General features: G+C 37.5%; 1 protein-coding gene across 3 annotated transcripts in view; it reads right to left on the minus strand.

Moving 5' to 3' along the window:
• LOC134731522 (uncharacterized) overlaps positions 1–19,831 on the minus strand; it is a 357,298-nt gene that overhangs the window by 75,322 nt on the left and 262,145 nt on the right. Inside the window, exon 4 of one of the 3 annotated variants that reach the window (XM_063610343.1) lies at positions 1,094–1,599. The exons of the other annotated variants lie outside the window; for them this stretch is intronic. Coding sequence (XP_063466413.1) covers positions 1,142–1,599 — 458 coding nt within the window. The 3' untranslated portion in view covers positions 1,094–1,141. Of the gene's footprint in view, positions 1–1,093; positions 1,600–19,831 lie in introns of those variants that run through there. 3 annotated transcript variants of the gene reach the window in all.

Consider the following 19,831-nt stretch of genomic DNA (forward strand, 5'->3'; position numbering starts at 1 on the left):
CCTGTCTCTTTCTCAGCAAATACTTCTCAGAAGGCCCCAGTCCAAGTCAAGTTTATATTGTTTGTCTGGTTGGTTGCTTTTTTTTGTCTTACATTTTTGTAGAATCGTAGAATCATGTTTAGTGTACTTATTTGTTTGCCTTGGTTCAATCATCATGTAATTACTTAACTCTGTTGCTGCCACTAAACTATGAACACAATGTGAGCAAGAACTGTAGGAGATGTTATTGAAGCAGCAACATGAACAGAAAAAGGGCTTATGTTGTTTATACTGAAGATTTTTGAGATTGGTAGTGGATTGAATTTTGTGACTTGCCTCTTGACCCCAGTGACACTAGCAATAGCTAGCATCTGTAGCAGTGGCCACCCTTGGACTTATGTCACCTGGAGCCACATCCTTTCAGATTCTTGCCTGCTGAACATGCTTTACCTCTCATTTCACACATACACCTGATGACTCTTGACTACCGCCCTGTGGTTCTTAGACTTCCAGATATAGAACCCTGCCATTCATAAATGTATGTGCAACCTCAAAGTGCAGAAGAATTGGTACCCTATGAAGAGTTGTTTGCTTATTTTTACATAAGAAAATACTGAAAGGATAAAACAGAAACTAACTAAAATTGTTATCTACAGTGGCTGAAGTCAAGAGAAATATAGTGAGAGATATAAAAATAAAGTGAGAATTTCTATGCATACTGTCATATATATATGTAGACTTTTCAACCATGTAAATCTTTTTACACAAAACATATATTTAGATAAAGGAGCAAACCCCAAAATTGAAAGCAAATAAATCTAACTGTTCATGTACTCAAATCAGTAACATAACCATGCAAAAAAAAATTATTTCAAGTGACTTTTGAGCACAATACTCTGGCTATACCTCCTAGGTGGGATGTACTCTAAAGAGAAAAATAGCAACTGGCAGAGAAACCTTAAACTTGATTTAGATACAATATTGGTGTTGTAATTTAGAAACTATTTTATGCGTATTATAGAAAAATGCAATTGAACAAATTAATACTATTAGGTACCAAGACTTTCAGACATTCAGCATAAAGATTATATATAATATATATATTATTTATATATCTCTTAAAAGTTAAGAACCTATAATATTACATTTGAAATGTAACTACTCATAGAAATTCAACACACACACACACACACACACACACACACGCACACACAAACCTATTCCATTGAAAAGTCACAGAAAGCCCGGTACAGTGGCTCATGCCTGTAATCCCAGCACTTTGGGGGGCCAAGGTGGGTGGATCACTTGGGGTCAGGACCTCAAGACCAGCCTGGCCAATATGGTGAAACCCCGTCTCTACTAAAAATACAAAAATTAGCCGGGCGTAGTGGCGCGTGCCTGTAATCTTGGCTACTTGGGAGGCTGAGGCAGGAGAATCACTTGAACCCAAGGGGCGGAGGTTACAGTGAGCTGAGATCGTGCCACTGCATCCCAGACTGGGTGATAGAGTGAGACTCTTTTCAAAAAAAAAGTCACAGAAGTAATGACAGTCTTGTAGCAATGAGCATGCTAGCCCAGATCTTACTCCTGGGCTTCTTGGGACAATGGCTGACTTCGCACCTAGGACAAGAAAGTACAAGGTGAGCTCAAAATAGTTTATTATGTTAGAAAGCAAAGCGAGGCTCAAAAACTAATGAAATATTGGTTGGATATGGTTTGATATTTGGGGACAGTTGGAGAAACTTGAACATAGACCAGATATTATCGTTAATTTGCTGCTGCTACTATGCTTATGTAGGAGAATGGTTTATTTTAAAGGAATATATGTTGAAAATATTCATTCAGGGATGAAATGTTGTGATACATGTGACTTACTTCCAAATGGTTCAGAAAAAATGTATATATACATATAAATACAAAATAATATAGCGAAATATTTATAATGACTGAATGTGAAATGAGTATATATGTGATCATTGCATTAGTCTTTCAACTTTTCAGTTTGTTTGTCATTTCTATATTTAAGAATTGAAAAAAAATATGTCAATGCATATCAAATAGCACAAGTAACAGGAAATCAAGCTTATGTTTCCCTTAAGGTCCATTTTAGTCCTTTGATTCTAGAATCACAGAAAAGGAGATTGAGAATAGTGGTTACAGATAATAAAATAAAAATGGAGGGATTAAAAAACAGCTTTCTATAAGCCAATATCATAACAGCTTGCTCATTAAATTAGTGTGATTACTTCTTTATTAGGCCTTATTTGAGCTGTCATCTGGTATCAATTAGGTCAGTTATAGTCTGTCAGGTCTACCAGAGGGAAATGGAGCAAGGTCCATCATGGTGAGGATGGCATAATTAAAGCAATGGAAATAATGGCTACTCTTCATTTAACCCTCATCCAATCAACTAAGCTCATATTGGCCTTCCACTCATGTTGAATGCTAAAGATGTGGAAGGAGAGAAAAAACACTTCCAAAACAGTTTTTAAAATTTTATTTCAATTTAAAGTCAAATCAAATCAGTAGTAAGATGACACATTATAAAGAAAATATTGTAGGGACTTAAAAAAGTAAAAGGGCATAACTCATTTATAAATATGTTTCTTAATGATTTAACTCTATACTTATGTGTGTATATATGTTATATATCATGTTTTATATATGTATATACTGTGAATATTTTTCAAAAAAAAAGTGTAATAAAAATGAACATCTCTGAATATTTTGCTAAAGTGCAAAAATTTTGCATGGTAGTACAGAATTAAAAGAAGACCATTGATAGGAACTGAATTCAGCATATACATCTCTTGATCCTTAAAGAATCTAAGCAAAATCCTGAGACCAAGATTGTAGCTATGTTGAAAATCTTTCCAAAGTAATTTGAAATCAGGTTGATTTTATTCAATTACACCTCAATTGCAAAGGTAACAGAAGAAGCAAAGAAGACAAGGAAATCCATTTCAATTTAGACATTAAAATATTAGAAAATAGCAGAATTGAGGTTGGGATAATTACTCCAAAAAATTGAAATATGGTGAAATTTCACTTTTATACTCCTGATAGGTAATAAAGTATTTGGACTAATAGTTATCATACACGACCTATGTGAGTTATCAATTTTAATAACTCTTGGTTTTATTAGGTTTTAAATTAGACCTAAATGTACTTCAACATTCACAAACCTTTAATGGCTCAGAAAGCTTGTTAGTATTTTATGGAGTTGTATACGCAAAAATAGAGCTAAATATATAGTCACCAGAGACTATGTTGTCTACATTGTTTTTCCAACCAAAAAAAAACCTAATAACTTATTTGTCACTTCCTTCTTTCCTAAATAAAGTACAAAAATGGGGAATATGAAGGTGGGGAGCACATTACATACATGTTTAAGTTACATTGTTAATTTTGATTACAAATTAATAGATGTCTAGCTGAGTGAGGACACATGATATTGATCTGTATTCTCTAACCCCACTGTTGCTATGAAAGTAACTATTTGACCTATCTTTGACAACTCAATCTTTCTGGGCCTCAGTTATGTCATTTATGAAATGAGGAGAGTATATATTACCAGATAATCCCTAGGCTACTACTCAGTTTTAAATTCTGCACCCTTCATGACTCAGTTACCTCCCTCTAGTCACTTACCTTAACAGGAAGGAGTTAGGCAAGAACCAAAAAAGGAAAAGTAATATCAGACACTTTTACACAAGTATTATTTCTTCCTTCCTTCTCTCTTCCTTCCCTCCCTTCGTTTCTTCCTCTTCTCTCTTTTAAGATTTAGGGATTATTTCTTGTTTAACTGATAAAATTACCTACAATGTAAGATAGATACTATGGTAATTATAATATCCTGTCAAATGTTCTACATTGTCACAAAATTTTCAGATCTTACTTCCCATATGAATTTTCTAAATCTTTTATCATCAACTGATATCAGCTAATGGCACAGTTGCACCACAGCATCTTAATTAGTTTAGCTCAAGTGTAATTTTGCTATGATAAAGCTATTCACTATAATAACTAATGTGCTTATATTTTTCCTATGATCTTCCCAAAATTCTGATAAAATATTGCTTGACTCTTTACAATTTAAGAAGCTATAAGTGCTAGACACAAGATTAAAGATTGCATCTACCTTTATTTTAAACCTTGATTTTTTGTTCATACAATCCTTTTTCTGTTGACTCTGCCAAATAATAGTAGTAGAAAGAAGTTTTAACCGCAAGCTTTTGGGGGAAAATAAGATAGTCACCAATATTGCCACCTAAAATCATGGCAAAAGTATCTGCTATCCCAGTCTCTGGCAGCTCTTTCATAGCTTTTCATCTAGAGTTTGGTAGTAGCTTTCCATTGCCTTCCAAATGAGCCTAGGAGGCCAGTTCACCAGGACTCCCTGCAGTTCTAACAGAACACAGACAAGTTGATCTGTATCCCAAAGCCTGCCATTGGGGCTATATGAAAATGCTGCCTCACTAATAGAAGCACAATATGCAAGATGCCAGTGCATCTCTGTGATTTACAATATGTCTAATGAGCAAACCCAGTGAAGAGGTTTGTTGTCTACCATAAAACCAGATGGATGTAAGCAGTGATTAGAAGCAATTAACTCTGTTCAGCACTAAATAACTTTCCGTCATTAATGTACATTTTTCCACCTCATTAGAGGTACGGAGGAGAGCATGAGGTAAGGTGCACTCAATTTGAATTTCAGATATGCATATGTTTGGCGGAAAAAAAACATAAATTTGTGAGGAAAACAGAATACATGTTAATAGAGGCCTTGTATTGAAGCCATTTTTATTCCATCAATACTGGCTTGGGCATGTACTCAATTTTACCAGCCATCCACCACTCCTTAGGTGAATAGGAGTCTCATGAAGTCAAGTTCTGGGAAGAAACACAAGAGGTGGTCAATAAACTAGTGACAATGAACATAGATTTTCTTTTTATTTGCTGTCAATATAATAATCTATTCTTTTAAATGATTAGTGATGTCATTTAAAAGAATAAATCTAGAAAATATAATATTGATTACTTCAGATACTTTTTGGGAATTTCAGCCTAAGGACATCCAAAAATGTCGCTCAGCCCTCCTCTACAAATATCAGGTGTATACAATACCATTTCAGTCATTTGATGAATTTATTAAGGAAGAGAGTTTTGCTAATTGATAGCATTAATTAAAAAATAAACTTTGACTCTACCCACCAAAAAGAAATCTTTCAAAATGTATTGACTTTTAAAAATAATGTTAAGAGATGTTCTGGGTCACAGTCTTATAGTGTAATATTAAATGAGTAAAGGAGATATACTATGATCTCAAACATATAAAAGCAAGCTCAGGAAAAAGGTACAAATAAATAAACTATAATAATATTAACAGATAATCTAGAAAATGAGACTCTGTATGGTTTTATTTTCTTCATTATTACTCATATTTCCCAACTTTTCTATAGTATACAATTTTTTGTTCACTTATCTCCTACCTTGCTCCCCAAAGGACTAGATACAGCTTAAAAAGTAAAATAATTGAGATAAGGAGTAAACATAATTGAGATAATATTTTTAAAATAAAAATTATTATTTCTGCTTATAAATGATTATAAAGAATAGAACAGAGTACTTAAGAGCATGAAATACATGTGTATTTATTTTCTTTTGATGATTATGAATCCGTAATAGTTATGGTTTATCAAAGTCAATAATAGTCAATAATATAATTCTTCTAAAAATACATTCTAAAAATAATACTTAGAGATAATGTGTAAAATACTCATTCTTTGCCAGGTATTTTTCTAATTTGTACATATTCATTTATTTAATCCTCACTCAATAATTCTATGAGATAAGGACTACTATTGTCCTCATTTTATAGTTCTTGACTACTTGGACTACCTGTATTCAAGTCCCAGCTCTTGCACTCGCTAGCTGCATGAGCATTTTGAAGCAGATTTGCTGTTTACTGGTTATTGACTTGCCTAAATCCAGTAAGACAGAATACTCACATAGATGACAGGTTACATGCAGCAGGCAGAAAGCAACAATTGTGAGTCAATACCTGAAGGCTCAGGAAAGCTACCTGGGGTGGATAGAGTCTTACTTGTTCATGCTCCACTTGTACCACAGCTGAGGAACCCCAGAAAGCAGCCCAACCTGGGTTTTACACTCCAGGATAACATGACTTGCTGGGATAAAGCATTCAGGGACATCCTCTTTTTATGTGGGACTGGAATAGAGCCTTGGCTGTTCTGGCCAGTCTACTCTTCTCAGGATGTTGCATTCCCAGCATATTTTACAGTTATTCTTGAGAACTTCCAGTAAGGAAAGGAAGGGAACTGGTTGGCCCAAGGCTACCCAGAGAACTACCCTGCAAACATAAACAAGTCACTCAATGTCTCTGTGCCTCAGTTTCTAGATCTGTAATATGAGGCATATTAATCCTTATTTAGTAGGACTATTGACTAAGTAAATATGTGTAAATTGGTAAGAACAATATTTAGATAAGAGCAGGTACTATACACATTAACCATTAGTATCACTTAAAAAATAATTTTTAGAAGAAAATTACGACTGACTTTGATGAACAATATGAGAAATTCATGATCAGCAAAAGGAAATAAATACGCTCTCTTAGTCTGTTGGTGCTGCTATAAGAGAATATGATAGACTGGGCAATTTATAATGAACAGACATTTATTTGGCTCACTGTTCTAGAGAGTAGGAAGTCTAAGATTGAGGGGGTGGCATCTGGCAAGGGCCTTCTTGCTGCATCATCCCCTGGTGGAAGGCAGACATGCAAGAGAGGGTGAGAAATAAGACAGGACTGAACTTGGCCTTTTATTTATTTATTTATTTATTTATTTTTTTTCAGATGGAGTCTCACTCTGTTGCCCAGGCTGGAGAGGAGTGGTGCCATCTCAGCTCACTGCAAGCTCTGCCTCCTGGTTCATGCCATTCTCCTGCCTCAGCCTCCCAAGTAGCTGAGACTACAGGTGCCCGCCACCATGCCCAGCTAATTTTTTGTATTTTTAGTAGAGACAGGGTTTCACTGTGTTAGCCAGGATGGTCTCGATCTCCTGACCTTGTGATCTGCCTGCCTCAGCCTCCTAAAGTGCTGGGATTACAGGCGTGAGCCACGGAGCCCGATCCTGAACTTGGCCTTTTATAATAAACCCACTCCCACACTAATGGCATTAATCCAGTCATGAAGGGGGACCACATATGGCCTAATCACCTCTTATTAGGCCCCACCTCCCAACACTGTTGCATTGGGGAATAAGTTTCTAATAAATCCTTTTGCAGGGCCGGGGGTGGTTCATTCAACCAGTAGCATACATATATATCAAATACTTGTGAAAGATCCAACTAAATTCTGTCATATTGGTCTCCATTGCATTAACATTTCTGTTATCAAAATCAAGAGTCCTTACTACTTCCTTCCAGTAGTAGAGGAGTATTTCTATTTTATATGTTCTTGTATCACAATGTGTATTGAAAATCAAGCAGTTCTTTTGCAAGTCATCACCATAAAAAATACTCACGATGGTATGTTGGTAAATGTTCAGCAACTGGCTCATAGATGGGCATTTGGAACATTTGTCAATTCCTGTGTTGTGGTGGTATAAATAACCCCACCATCGTTAATTTAAAGCTACCAATGATTTACCAACCAGAATGCAAAATTCCTGAAAATATAACAGTCAGATAGTAAGAGACAGTACTAGCCAGCCCCAGGATATCAGTATTTATTAAGGGCCTATCTGCATGTGCTACAAACTGGGCACTCCATAAATAAGTGGAAATATCAATGACTTGTGTTTTTAAAATGATGTCATCAGTATTTCTGTGAAGGTGAGCAAGTATAATGAATAGAGCTAGTTGTAAGCATAACCAAAACAAGTGGAGAAGTCAAGGACATAAGAGATTCCATGTACTCATCTAGTTTAGAACCAGCTTGAAAAAGAAAATAAATAGCTGGATTTTGTTTAGAAAGATCATCAGATAAATGATGTCTTCTCCCATAAGATATTCTGGCATATAAACTATAAGATAATCAACTAAATTGAAACACACAAATAAATAAGAGTTTAACTATATTTTAATCATATAAAGTTCATTTTATATGAGTCATATAAAATGTAAAACAAAAGCTTCCTATTCTTACCATATTATGCATAAATGGGATAGTTTATGCTGATAAAATTTCAAATATTAATTTTAGGAAAAGCAGTTTTTCCAAATCTGAATTTATAAAGTTTTGAAATGACAGACCACATGATATCCTCAAACCATGGCTCTGATTATCAGAATCCCTAAAGAAAAAAAAAAAAAAAAACAGGCCGGGCGCGATGGCTCACGCCCGTAATCCCAACACTTTGGGAGGCCGAGGCGGGTGGATCACGAGGTAAGGAGATCAAGACCATCTTGGCTAACATGGTGAAACCCCGTTTCTACTAAAAATACAAAAAATTAGCCGGGCGCGGAGGCGGGTACCTGTAGTCCCAGCTACTTGGGAGGCTGAGGCAGGAGAATGGGGTGAACCCGGGAGGCGGAGGTTGCAGTGAGCCGAGATTGCACCACTGCAGTCCAGCCTGGGCAACAGAGCGAGACTCCGTCTCAAAAAAAAAAACAAGAACGAAAACAAAAAAACAACGAAATCAACTACACATCACATCAACTGATCACTTTTACTGCTTACATTTCTGATCCACATGTACTTGCCTGCCTGTACATATTAAGATTTCAGCATGTGGCAAAATAACCGAACCCCCGAAGCTCTTCGTTCATTAATACTACTATCTGTCCCATGAATACAGTTGTCACCCTGTGCTTTTGGCAGTTGCTGAAATTAATTTGTTAGCTTGATAGCCCCACCCAACACATTGCTCTTTCATTGTGATAATAATGAACCAGTATAAAATTTTTTATACCTTGGAATCAATGTAAAAGCAAGTGAGTGTCTAGTTTACAAGTAGAGTACTGTATTTGGTGTTATGAAGAACAAAGAAAATGGTACATAATATGATCACTGTTCTAAGGAGTTTACAATCTAATTGTGGAGATAAGATTAAGCTTTATGGACAAAATGACACTATACAATTATAATACAGCAGTCCTTCTTTATCCTTGGGGGATATATTCCAAGACCACTAGTGGATGCCTGAAACTGTGAAGAGTACTGAACCCTTTATATACTGTCTTTATATATATATACCTGTGATAAAGTTGAACTTATAAACTAAGCACAGTAAGAGATTAACAACAATAACTAATAATAAAATAGAACGATGATAACAATATATTAGATTATAAGTTATGTGACTATGAATTCTCTCTTTCCTCTCAAAATATTTTAGTATTTTTGGACTACAGTTGACCATGGGTAACTGAAACCACGTAAAGTGAAACCGTGGATAAGAACAGACTACTGTGTTCAAGGAAGATTCAGCCTTTCATTAACCTCATCTCTGACAACCCAGGAAGCAAACAAACAAGCAAAACCTTTGCACGGTTTTGCAAAGGCCATGTACATGACAAGGCCTTTGCAAGAAAGGAAGCCTTGAGCGCTCACTTGGCAATTATTTCCTACTTTTATAGCATCCCAACAAACTAGGCTACGTAATTCAAGCCCACAACTAATTTAAAAGTATCAAAACAGACCTTATGAGAAATAATGGCCCAGAGTAAAGCGAAAAGAAAAATTTTAATAATAGGGGAAATAGTCCTAAATATTTTAATGGAGCATTTCAAAGAGCACTATGTTTGACTAATAAAAATTATTGTTCATAATGTTGACCCTAAGTCATCAGGAAAGTGTGAAATTAGAATAATCTGTTTAAAATGGCAAGGAGGCATGTAAAATGTCTTTTGAAAATGTTTCATTCGAAACAGTTAAGTTGTATTGCTTATGACAGGGCATCTGCTATTCAGAATTTCTTATGCTCCCAGTGTTTAACATAGCAGAGGTTTCACTGTATATTTTTGTTCTAGAAAATTCCAGGGAGACACCTGGCATTGGCAGAGTCTTTTTAAGCTTATGAGAAGAGCTCTCATGAGTCAGAAAAGTTGACATTTCTTTCTAGACTATCTTCCAAGATGAGATGTTTATAAACTAACAACTTTGGGGAAGTTTACCAAATGGTGATAAGAAGATGGTCAATTCTAGACCCATTAAAATGGATGACATTCTAAGGAATTTACCTTGGTTCTTCTGTTTTCCTGCAAAGTGAGCCATTCAGGCATTGCATCTTCTGAAATTTCCTCGCCTCTTTCAGGGAAGCATATTGGGACAGAGCTTGCCAGCTGTCTGCTCCCTTTGCCTTCTGCTGCCATTATCCTGAGGTACCGCCCCACCTTCTGGCCCTCCAGCTTGTGGGGGGTGGGGAATAGGGAGGAGAACAGAACTCTTCCTGCCTCTGACATGCATAACACAATGAAAAGAGCAGAAGGAATGTATATCTATACATATATTTGTCTCTCTCTACATATAGACATACATAGACTGATAGTACGAGTGTGTGCATGTATATGCATGTGAATCCACATGCCCAGTGCCAGAATATCTCTATATGTATATATACACGGTATATATTCCATATGCTCTTTCTTTCTGCAGCACACATATGCAGCTGGGAATAACTACTGTGAAAAAAAATTACATACTCACCGAAGACAAATTATGAAGCAGAAACAAGAATATATGGAATGTAGCTATTATAAATTCTTCTCATCTGCTGCCTGCCTTTATTAGAACATGCTCATGTAGCTTAAGAAAATATCTAGCGTTTTATATTGCATGCATATAAAACCACCTCTTTTCTCTCAGTCTCATGTTTTACACAAGCTCAGCCAGTCACTTAAGCTGGTTCTGGACTGACAACTAATGTAATCAAAAGGTTTAAAGAAACATAATAAATACTTAATGCTGAATTATGATGGTTCAGTAGATTACTGAGCAAAAAAAAGCACTGTATAGTTTGAGCAAACAAAAAGATGACAGGATTCCATAATAGACAAATATGTGTAATGACTACTATGTGCAAGTCACTGCACAAAAGACCCAGGCATCTACTTTGTCGTTTAATCCTCACCTGCCCCTATGCAGTTATTACCATCACTCTCGCCATTTTACAGCTAAAGAAAGCAGGGTTTAGAGAAACTAAATAACTGACCTATTGGGCCGGGATCTGGCTACAGTATATCTGCCTCCAGAGCCTTTCTTTTTTCTTTTTTTTTTTTTTTTCTTTTTTGAGACGGAGTCTTGCAGAGCCTTTCTTCTTAAATATCATCTTACGCTGCCGCTAACCCAGGGTATATTAAGACGTCTAACATATATAGAAGCATATGCTGTGCATATAGGAATATAAAAGCATATGATAGTAGTCTAGGTGGTGGAAGCTAACCCCTCCTTTTAAATTTGTTTTTGTCATTTCTTTACTATAAGTAGTTGATAAATTTCATGATGCACAATTTTGTAAGGTCCTCTGAACAGGCTATGCCGTGGTGAAGCCATTATAACCGCTGTGACCCACACGTACACATCCAGAAGGTCTCCTGGAGCCAGAAAGTCTGGGACAACAGGAAAACCATAAAGGAAGAAAAAACAGCTAGTTCCTGTCTTAGCTGATTAGCCAACCTTGCAACATTCTACCATTGTAACATGCTCTACCCTAACTGATCAATCAACCTCGTGACACTGCCCTGTGACCCCCCCACCTTGTGATAATGTACCTTGTGACATTCTTCCCCTGCCCGCAATAAACAGCCCCTAACTGTAACTTTGCACTGCTTAGCCCTAACCTATAAAACTAGCTCCAATCCCGCCACCCTCTACTGACTCCCTTTTCAGACTCAGCCCACTCGCACCCGAGTGAATAATAAACAGCCTTGTTGCTCACGCTTAGCCTGTTCAGGTTGTCTCTTCAATTAGACGCACGCATAACAAGTTTAACCAGTGTACTTTTTTTTGAGAACAAGTCTTGTTCTGTCGCCCAGTCTGGAGTGCAGCAGTGTGATCTCAGCTCACTGCAATGTCCCCCTTCCAGGTTCAAGTGATTCTCTTACCTCAGCTTACCCAATAGCTGGAATTACAGGTGTGTGCCACCACGCCTGGCTAATTTTTGTGTTTTCAGTAGAGATGAGGTTTTGCCACGTTTGCCAGGCTTGTCTCCAACTCCTGGCCTCAAGCAATTTGCCCACCTCCATCTCTGAAAGTATTGGGATTATACATGAAAGCCACGACGCCCGGCCCCGACCAATGTAATCTAAACTGGGTTATTGAGGGTTCAGTTACAATGAATCTGATGTAATTTTTAACTCAAATTTTAAAATAACTACAAGTGTGCAACTTAAGTAAGCATTAAAATAGTAAAAAAAAAAATCCTTTTTTTCTACTTATATATTAACTTTTATTAAAATTTATCGGGACAATAGTTGCTTACTTACTCAGAGTGACAACAGTAAGCTGAATCCTTTCCCAGCATTTGCAATGGCCCCTCTGAGGAGCTGGGTTGGGTGTTCAGTGGATGTATTAACTTTTTTGGGCCACCACAACACACTGAATAGCCTTTAATGGCCTGAAAACGCAGGCGATTAAGCATTCATAGGCCAAGTGACAAATGGCAGCAATCCCAAACCATTTCTCAATGAAGACTTCTTGTTTAGGAATTTATAAGGAAGTAATCACTTAGTAAGATCTATCACCCACTTCAAATGCTTCAATTATTCATCTCACTAACACATTGAGCTTAATTCTCCTCGGTGTCTAAATTGCTTCCTGATATTAATTTAAGGGCTTGAGGAGTGATCCTAACTCATTTAGGCCACTTGGTGCTGTTAAGACTTGTGAAATGTATTTCAGGAAAAGATGCAATTCAGCCGACATTTTCAAAAATTGTTCAGCCCACAAACTTCTCACTAGCCTGTCCATTTACAAATTTCAGGCAGTTAAGACAGTAAGTTTAGTACATAATCCCTGCAACTATATAAAATACATTATTATTAGAAAAAAATTATGCAAGCCTGAAAATTGTGCTCCAGAAGCAAAGAGCAGTTTTGGTTTTCTGGTGTTTTTTTTTTTTTTTTGGCAGTTATATAATTTTTTGAGATCACTTTCAATCTACTAATCTCCAGATTTGGGGGGAATTTATTTTAATTAATTTATTTTTATTTTCTTGAACAAAATCCAAATTATTAGTTTTAGCTGGAATTCCTTCATTTTTTAAAGCTTATAATCTAAATTTCTATAAAGAGGTATTATCCTATTTAGCCAAAATATTCATACATGAAATATGTATAACGCTATACAAATGTGACTATTACTTTAAATATAAAATATTAAGTTGTAAGCAATAAATATTAGGTTAGGAACAAAACTGAGCTTGGAAAAAAATCTAGAACTACTTCCTGGACTTAATCTCTCCTTTTATAGAAGCAGAGTAATCATCTATGCAAGAATAAATTTAGCTTGGAGGCTTTTCTTTCATATGTGGGCTAAAAGCCCACCCTTTGTTCAACAGAAATGAAAAGCATGTATATCTATTTCAGTCAGGAATGCAAAATATCTGTATTGGAAGTCCTTTATAGAAAATATAACCTTGAACTTTCAAAGAAGCATGGTACTTTATAACTATGTTGCACCCTAGCAGCTAAGTATTATGGTAGGTTCTCATTAAGTATTATCACATTTAATTCTTAATAAGACATTTGTTAAGAGTGTTAATATTATTGTATTATTTTTCAGATTAGAACACTGAGGCTTATAGAGTTTAAATGCCTTTCTGGAAATGATTTAGCTAGAGAGAGGCCAAGTGAGGAAAAAAAACAGGCCACCTTATTCCAAAGTTGGAGCCCTTCATTCTCGAAACATTCTGTTTGCCCTGTCCAATTCCTATTGAAAGTCAAATTTTACGAAAATGTACTTATTTAAGACTGTCTGGAAGTCAGGTAGTTATTTTATTTCTGTAAATATTCTGTTTCAACTTTATTAATATGCCATGCTTACAAATCATAATTTGATCTTTGTACAATTGCTTTAAAAGGAATTATCCTTCAATGTTTGATACCCACCTACACTGAGGATCATATTACAACTGGCATATAAAATTCATAACATAGAGAAGATGTTGAAGATATCATCCCCCCCATAGAAGACAGTCCTACTGAGAGGTGACAGCGTGCTGGCAGTCCTCACAGCCCTCGCTTGCTCTCGGCACCTCCTCTGCCTGGGCTCCCACTTGGGCGGCACTTGAGGAGCCCTTCAGCCCACCGCTGCACTGTGGGAGCCCCTTTCTGGGATGGCCAAGGCGGGAGCCGGCTCCCTCGGCTTGCGGGGAGGTGTGGAGGGAGAGGCACCAGCGGGAACCAGGGCTGTGTGCAGCGCTTGCGGGCCAGCTGGAGTTCCGGGTGGGTGTGGGCTTGGTGGGCCCTGCACTCGGAGCAGCCAGCCGGCCCTGCTGGCCCTGGGCAATGAGGGTCTTAGCACCTGGGCCAGCGGCTGCAGAGGGTGTACTGGGTCCCCCAACAGTGCCAGCCCTCTGGCGCTGCGCTCCATTTCTCACCGGACCTTAGCTGCCTTCCCGCGGGGCAGGGCTTGGGACCTGCAGCCCGCCATGCCTGAGCCTCCCACCCCCTCCATGGGCTCCTGTGCCGCCCGAGCCTCCCCGACGAGCACCACCCTCTGCTCCATGGCGCCCAGTCCCATCGACCACCCAAGGGCTGAGGAGTGCGAGCACACGGCACGGGACTGGCAGGCAGCTCCACCTGCAGCCCCGGTGCAGGATCCACTGGGTAGAGCCAGCTGGGCTCCTGAGTCTGGTGGAGATGTGGAGAACCTTTATGTCTAGCTCAGGGATTGTAAATACACCAATCGGCACTCTGTATCTAGCTCAAGGTTTGTAAACACACCAATCAGCACCCTGTGTCTAGCTTGAGGTTTGCAAGTGCACCAATCGACACTCTGTGTCTGGCTGCTCTGGTGGGGCCTTGGAGAACCTTTGTGTCGATAATCTGTATCTAACTGATCTGATGGGGACCTGGAGAACCTTTATGTCTAGCTCAGGGATTGTAAATGCACCAATCAGTGCCCTGTCAAAACAGACCACTCGGCTGTACCAATCAGCAGGATGTGAGTGGGGCCAGATAAGAGAATAAAAGCAGGCTGCCCGAGCCAGCAGTGGCAACCTGTTCGGGTCCCCTTCCACACTGTGGAAGCTTGTTCTTTCGCTCTTTGCAATAAATCTTGCTACTGCTCACTCTTTGGGTCCACACTGCTTTTATGAGCTGTAACACTCACCATGAAGGTCTGCAGCTTCACTCCTGAGCCAGCGAGACCACAAACCCACCAGAAGGAAGAAACTCTGAACACATCCGAACATCAGAAGGAACAAACTCCAGACGCGCCACCTTAAGAGCTGTAACACTCACCACAAGGGTCCGCAGCTTCATTCTTGAAGTCAGTGAGACCAAGAACCCACCAATTCCGGACACACGACTTTTTTGTTTTTTTAAATGAAGAACAATGTTCTTTTTCTTTATAAAACAATATGTCATTGAAGAAAAATTAGAAGAGAGTAGGGAAAATGAATGATAAAAGCACTCATAATCCCCAACATCCAGTGGTCACTAATGATAACCCTTTGAAGTGTAACTTTCTTGATCAGTTTAGTATGCTAACATATTAAAAAGCATGTTAGGTGTATTAGTCTGCTTGGGCTGCCACAACAAAATTTCACTTAAACAACAGAAATTTATTTTCTCATATCTCTGAAGACTAGAAGTCCAAGATCACCATGCCAGCAGGGTTGGTTTCTTGTGAAGCCTCTCTTCCTGGCCTGAAGATGCTGACTTCTTGCTGTGTGCTTGCATGGGGCCTCTTGTGTGCATGCATTGAGACAAAGCTCTGTGTTTCTTCCTCTTCTTCCAAAGGACAACAATCCTAGGGGATTAGAACTCTGCCTTTTTTTTTTTTTTTTTTTACCTCATTCAACCTTAATTACCTCCTTAAAGGACCTATCACCAAACACAGTTATAGTAAAGATTAGACCTTCTGGAATGGATTAAAAAACACAATACAAATATCCGCTGCCCACTCTCACCGCTTCTATTCAACATAGTACTGAAAGTCCTAGCCAGAGCAATCAGGCAAGAGCAAGGAATAAATGGCACCCAAATTAGAAAAGAGAGTCAAACTATATCTATTTGGTGATGATACAATCTCATATCTCAAAAATCCTAAAGACTCCTCCAAAAAACTCCCAGACTTGATAAATGAATTCAGTAAAGACTCAGGTTACAAAATCAATGTATACAAATCAGTAGCACTACTATACACCAATAATGACCAAGCTGAGATCAAATTAAGAACTTAATTCCATTTATAATAGCTACAAAAAAAACAAAATATCCAGGAATATAGCTGTTTGAAATTCTTGTTCTTTGATGCTGCAAAGAAATAGCACTTGAACATAAATTTAATTTTTTCAGCAAAGCTATTTTTACTTTCTGCAGAAAGGGTACACTTGCTAGCAGTTTTGCTACGAGAGTACACTAAAAAAAGAAAAGAGGGTCATTTATAACTTGACGTGTCTATCTTATTGCTGTGTCCGGTTTCCATTGGTTGGAATGGGACTTCACATTCTATATTGTCTTGACTGGCTAGCAACTTAGAACTTTTTAAAAGAGGCAAAGGCAGAGGAGAACAAAGGAAGGAGGAAGTAACTTGTGGAATGCTGAGAAAGGTAAAAACACCTTCAAATAAGGAAGAGGCACAGGATATGACCTAATGCTTGCTTGAACTAGTATAAGCATGCCAGGGCAAATATTTAGGCTAAATTGTGGGAGCTAAGAACATAAAGTACATTGATTTCTCTATTATGGCTAGCAGACATTTAAGAATGTTAGCACAGGTCTTTGAATAAATTTTGCTTCTAAGAGAAGTTACTATTTATTCTTAATTAGATGGGGAGGAAAGTCTTTGAAAAAGAACCTCTACTTTTTACATAGTTTACTAAGGAGGTGGAATATCTTAACAAGGTAAACTACAAAACACTGATGAAAGAAATTACAGATGACACAAACAAATGGAAAAATATCCCATACTCATGGATTAGAAGAATCAGTATTGGAAAATGACCATACTGCCTAAAGCAATCTACAGATTCAATGCAATTCCTATCAAAATACCAATGTCATTTTTCCCAGAATTAGAAAAAACATGCTAAAATCCATGTGGAAACAAAAGAGAACCTAAGCAAAGAAATCCTAAGCAAAATGAACGAATGAAGAGGCACCACATTACTTTACTTCAAATTATACTACAAGGCTATAGTAACCAAAACAGCATGGTACTATTATAAAAGTAGACACATAGACCAATGCAACAGAGTAGAGAACCCAGAAAGAAAGCCAAATACCTACAATCAACTTGTCTTCAATAAAGCAGACAAAAAATATACTGGAAAAAGGACACCCTATTCAAAAAATGGTTCTAGAGGCCGGGCGCGGTGGCTCACACTTGTAATCCCAGCACTTTGGGAGGCCGAGGCGGGCAGATCACGAGGTCAGGAGTTCGAGACCACGGTGAAACCCCATCTCTACTAAAAATACAAAAAAATTAGCCGGGCGTGGTGGCGGGCGCCTGTAGTCCCAGCTACTCCGAGAGGCTGAGGCAGGAGAATGGCGTGAACCCGGGAGGTGGAGCTTGCAGTGAGCTGAGATTGCGCCACTGCACTCCAGCCTGGGAGACAGAGCAAGACTCCGTCTCAAAAAAAAAAAATAAAATAAAATAAAATAAAAATAAATGGTGCTAGAAAAATTTGATAGCCACATGCAGAAGAATAAAACTGGATTCCTATCTCTCACCTTATACAAAAAGTAACTCAAGGTGAATTAAATATCCAAATGTAGGACCTGAAGCCTAAAAATTCTAGAAGAAATCCTAGGAAAAACTCTTTTGGACATTGACCTAGGTAAAGAATTTATAACTAAGACCTCAAAAGCAAATGCAACAAAAACAAAGATAAATAAATGGGACTCAATTAAACTAAAAAGCTTCTGCACAGCAAAAGAAATAATCAACAGAGTAAATATACAACTTATAGACTGCGATAAAATATTCACGAAGTATACGTCTGACAAAGAACTCATATCCAGAATCTACAAGGAACTGAAACAAATCAGAAATTTAAGAAACCAAATAATCCTATTAAAAAAGGGTAAGGGACATCAATAGACATTTCTCAAAAGAAGATATACAAATGACCAACAAACATAGGAAAAAATGCTCAACATCATGAATCATCTAGGAAATGCAAAAACAAAAATAGATGTTGGCACAACTGCAGTGAAAACAGAGTACATATACATTGTTGGTTGGAATGTAAATTAGTACATCCTCTATGGAAAACAATGTGGAGATTTCCCAAAGAACGAAAAGTAGACCTACCATTCGATCCAGCAATCCCACTACTGGGTATCGACTTAAAGGAAAATAAATCACCTATATAAAAAATACAACCTCACTTATATATTTATTGCAGCACATTTCACAACTGTGAAGGTATTGAATCAACCTATGTTCCCATCAACTGGTAAGTGGATAAAGAAAATGTGGTGTGTATATATAACACAGATGAAATAAATCATATATATGTAAGTTCTTTATATACATATATATACACACACACACACCATGGAATAATGTGTGTGTGTGTGTGTGTATATACACACCATGGAATATTAGCCATAAAAAGGAACAAAATAATGTTTTTTGCAGCAAGCCGGATGGAACTGGAGGCCATTATCCTAAGTGAAGTAACTCAGGAATGAAAAATCAAATACTGCATGTTCTTTCTTATAAGTGGGAGCTAAGCTATGGGTATGCAAAGGCATACAGAATGGTATAATACACACTGGAGACTCGAAGGGGAGTGGGTGGGAGGAGGATAAGGGATTAAAAATTAACTATTATGTACAGTGTGCACTATTGGGTGACAGGTACACTAAAAGCCCAGACTTCACCAAACAATTTATCTGCGTAACCCAAAACCACTTATATACCTAAATTTATTGAAATAAAAGTAGAAGGAGAGAAGGAAGGGACAGAGGGAGGAAGGGAAGGAGGGAGGAAGGGAGGGAGGGAGGCAGGAAAAAAGAGGGAAAGGAGGGAAGTTCAGACATTCAGCTTATGAATTTTGGGGGCACACATTAGGTATAGAATAATACTTCATATACTGTGTCGTAACCTGATTTTTCTCTAACCATTATATTGTGTATATCTTGTCCTGACAAGAAATATTATCTATAGTTTTACTGTTATTCTGGTAATATGCGATGTACCATAATTTATTAAAATAAAACCTTCACTGTTGCGTGTTGCGTACATTTGAATTTTCCTTAGTGCAAACAACATTGTCATGAGCCTTTTTGCAGCTACCAAATATTTGTCTGTATCTTGGATTATTTCCTGATACCATATTTCTAGTAGAAGAATTACCAAGTCATATAGTAAGCGGGCTGTTAAGACTTTTTATATACATTGTCAAAATACCTTTCGGAAAAGTTATATCAATTTACATACTCAGTAGCAGTGCTTGAGACTGCAAGTTTCTTGAATCCTCACAAAAATGAATATTATTTTAATTTACGCCCATTTACTATGCCAACATTTTCCATTTGATGTTCCAATTTGCACTTCTATTTCTAATGATAACAGTTTTCTAATTTTTTTAGTCATTTGTATTTTCTCTTTTGAGATTGCCTGTTCATATCCCTTGTCTCTTTGTCTATTAAAATGTTCAACTTTTTGTCATTGAAATATGTGAGAACTATTAACTCTGAGTGTCACATC

The sequence above is a fragment of the Symphalangus syndactylus genome, chromosome 10, assembly GCF_028878055.3.
Source record: "Symphalangus syndactylus isolate Jambi chromosome 10, NHGRI_mSymSyn1-v2.1_pri, whole genome shotgun sequence".
In the NCBI taxonomy this organism is placed as follows: Eukaryota; Metazoa; Chordata; class Mammalia; order Primates; family Hylobatidae; genus Symphalangus; species Symphalangus syndactylus.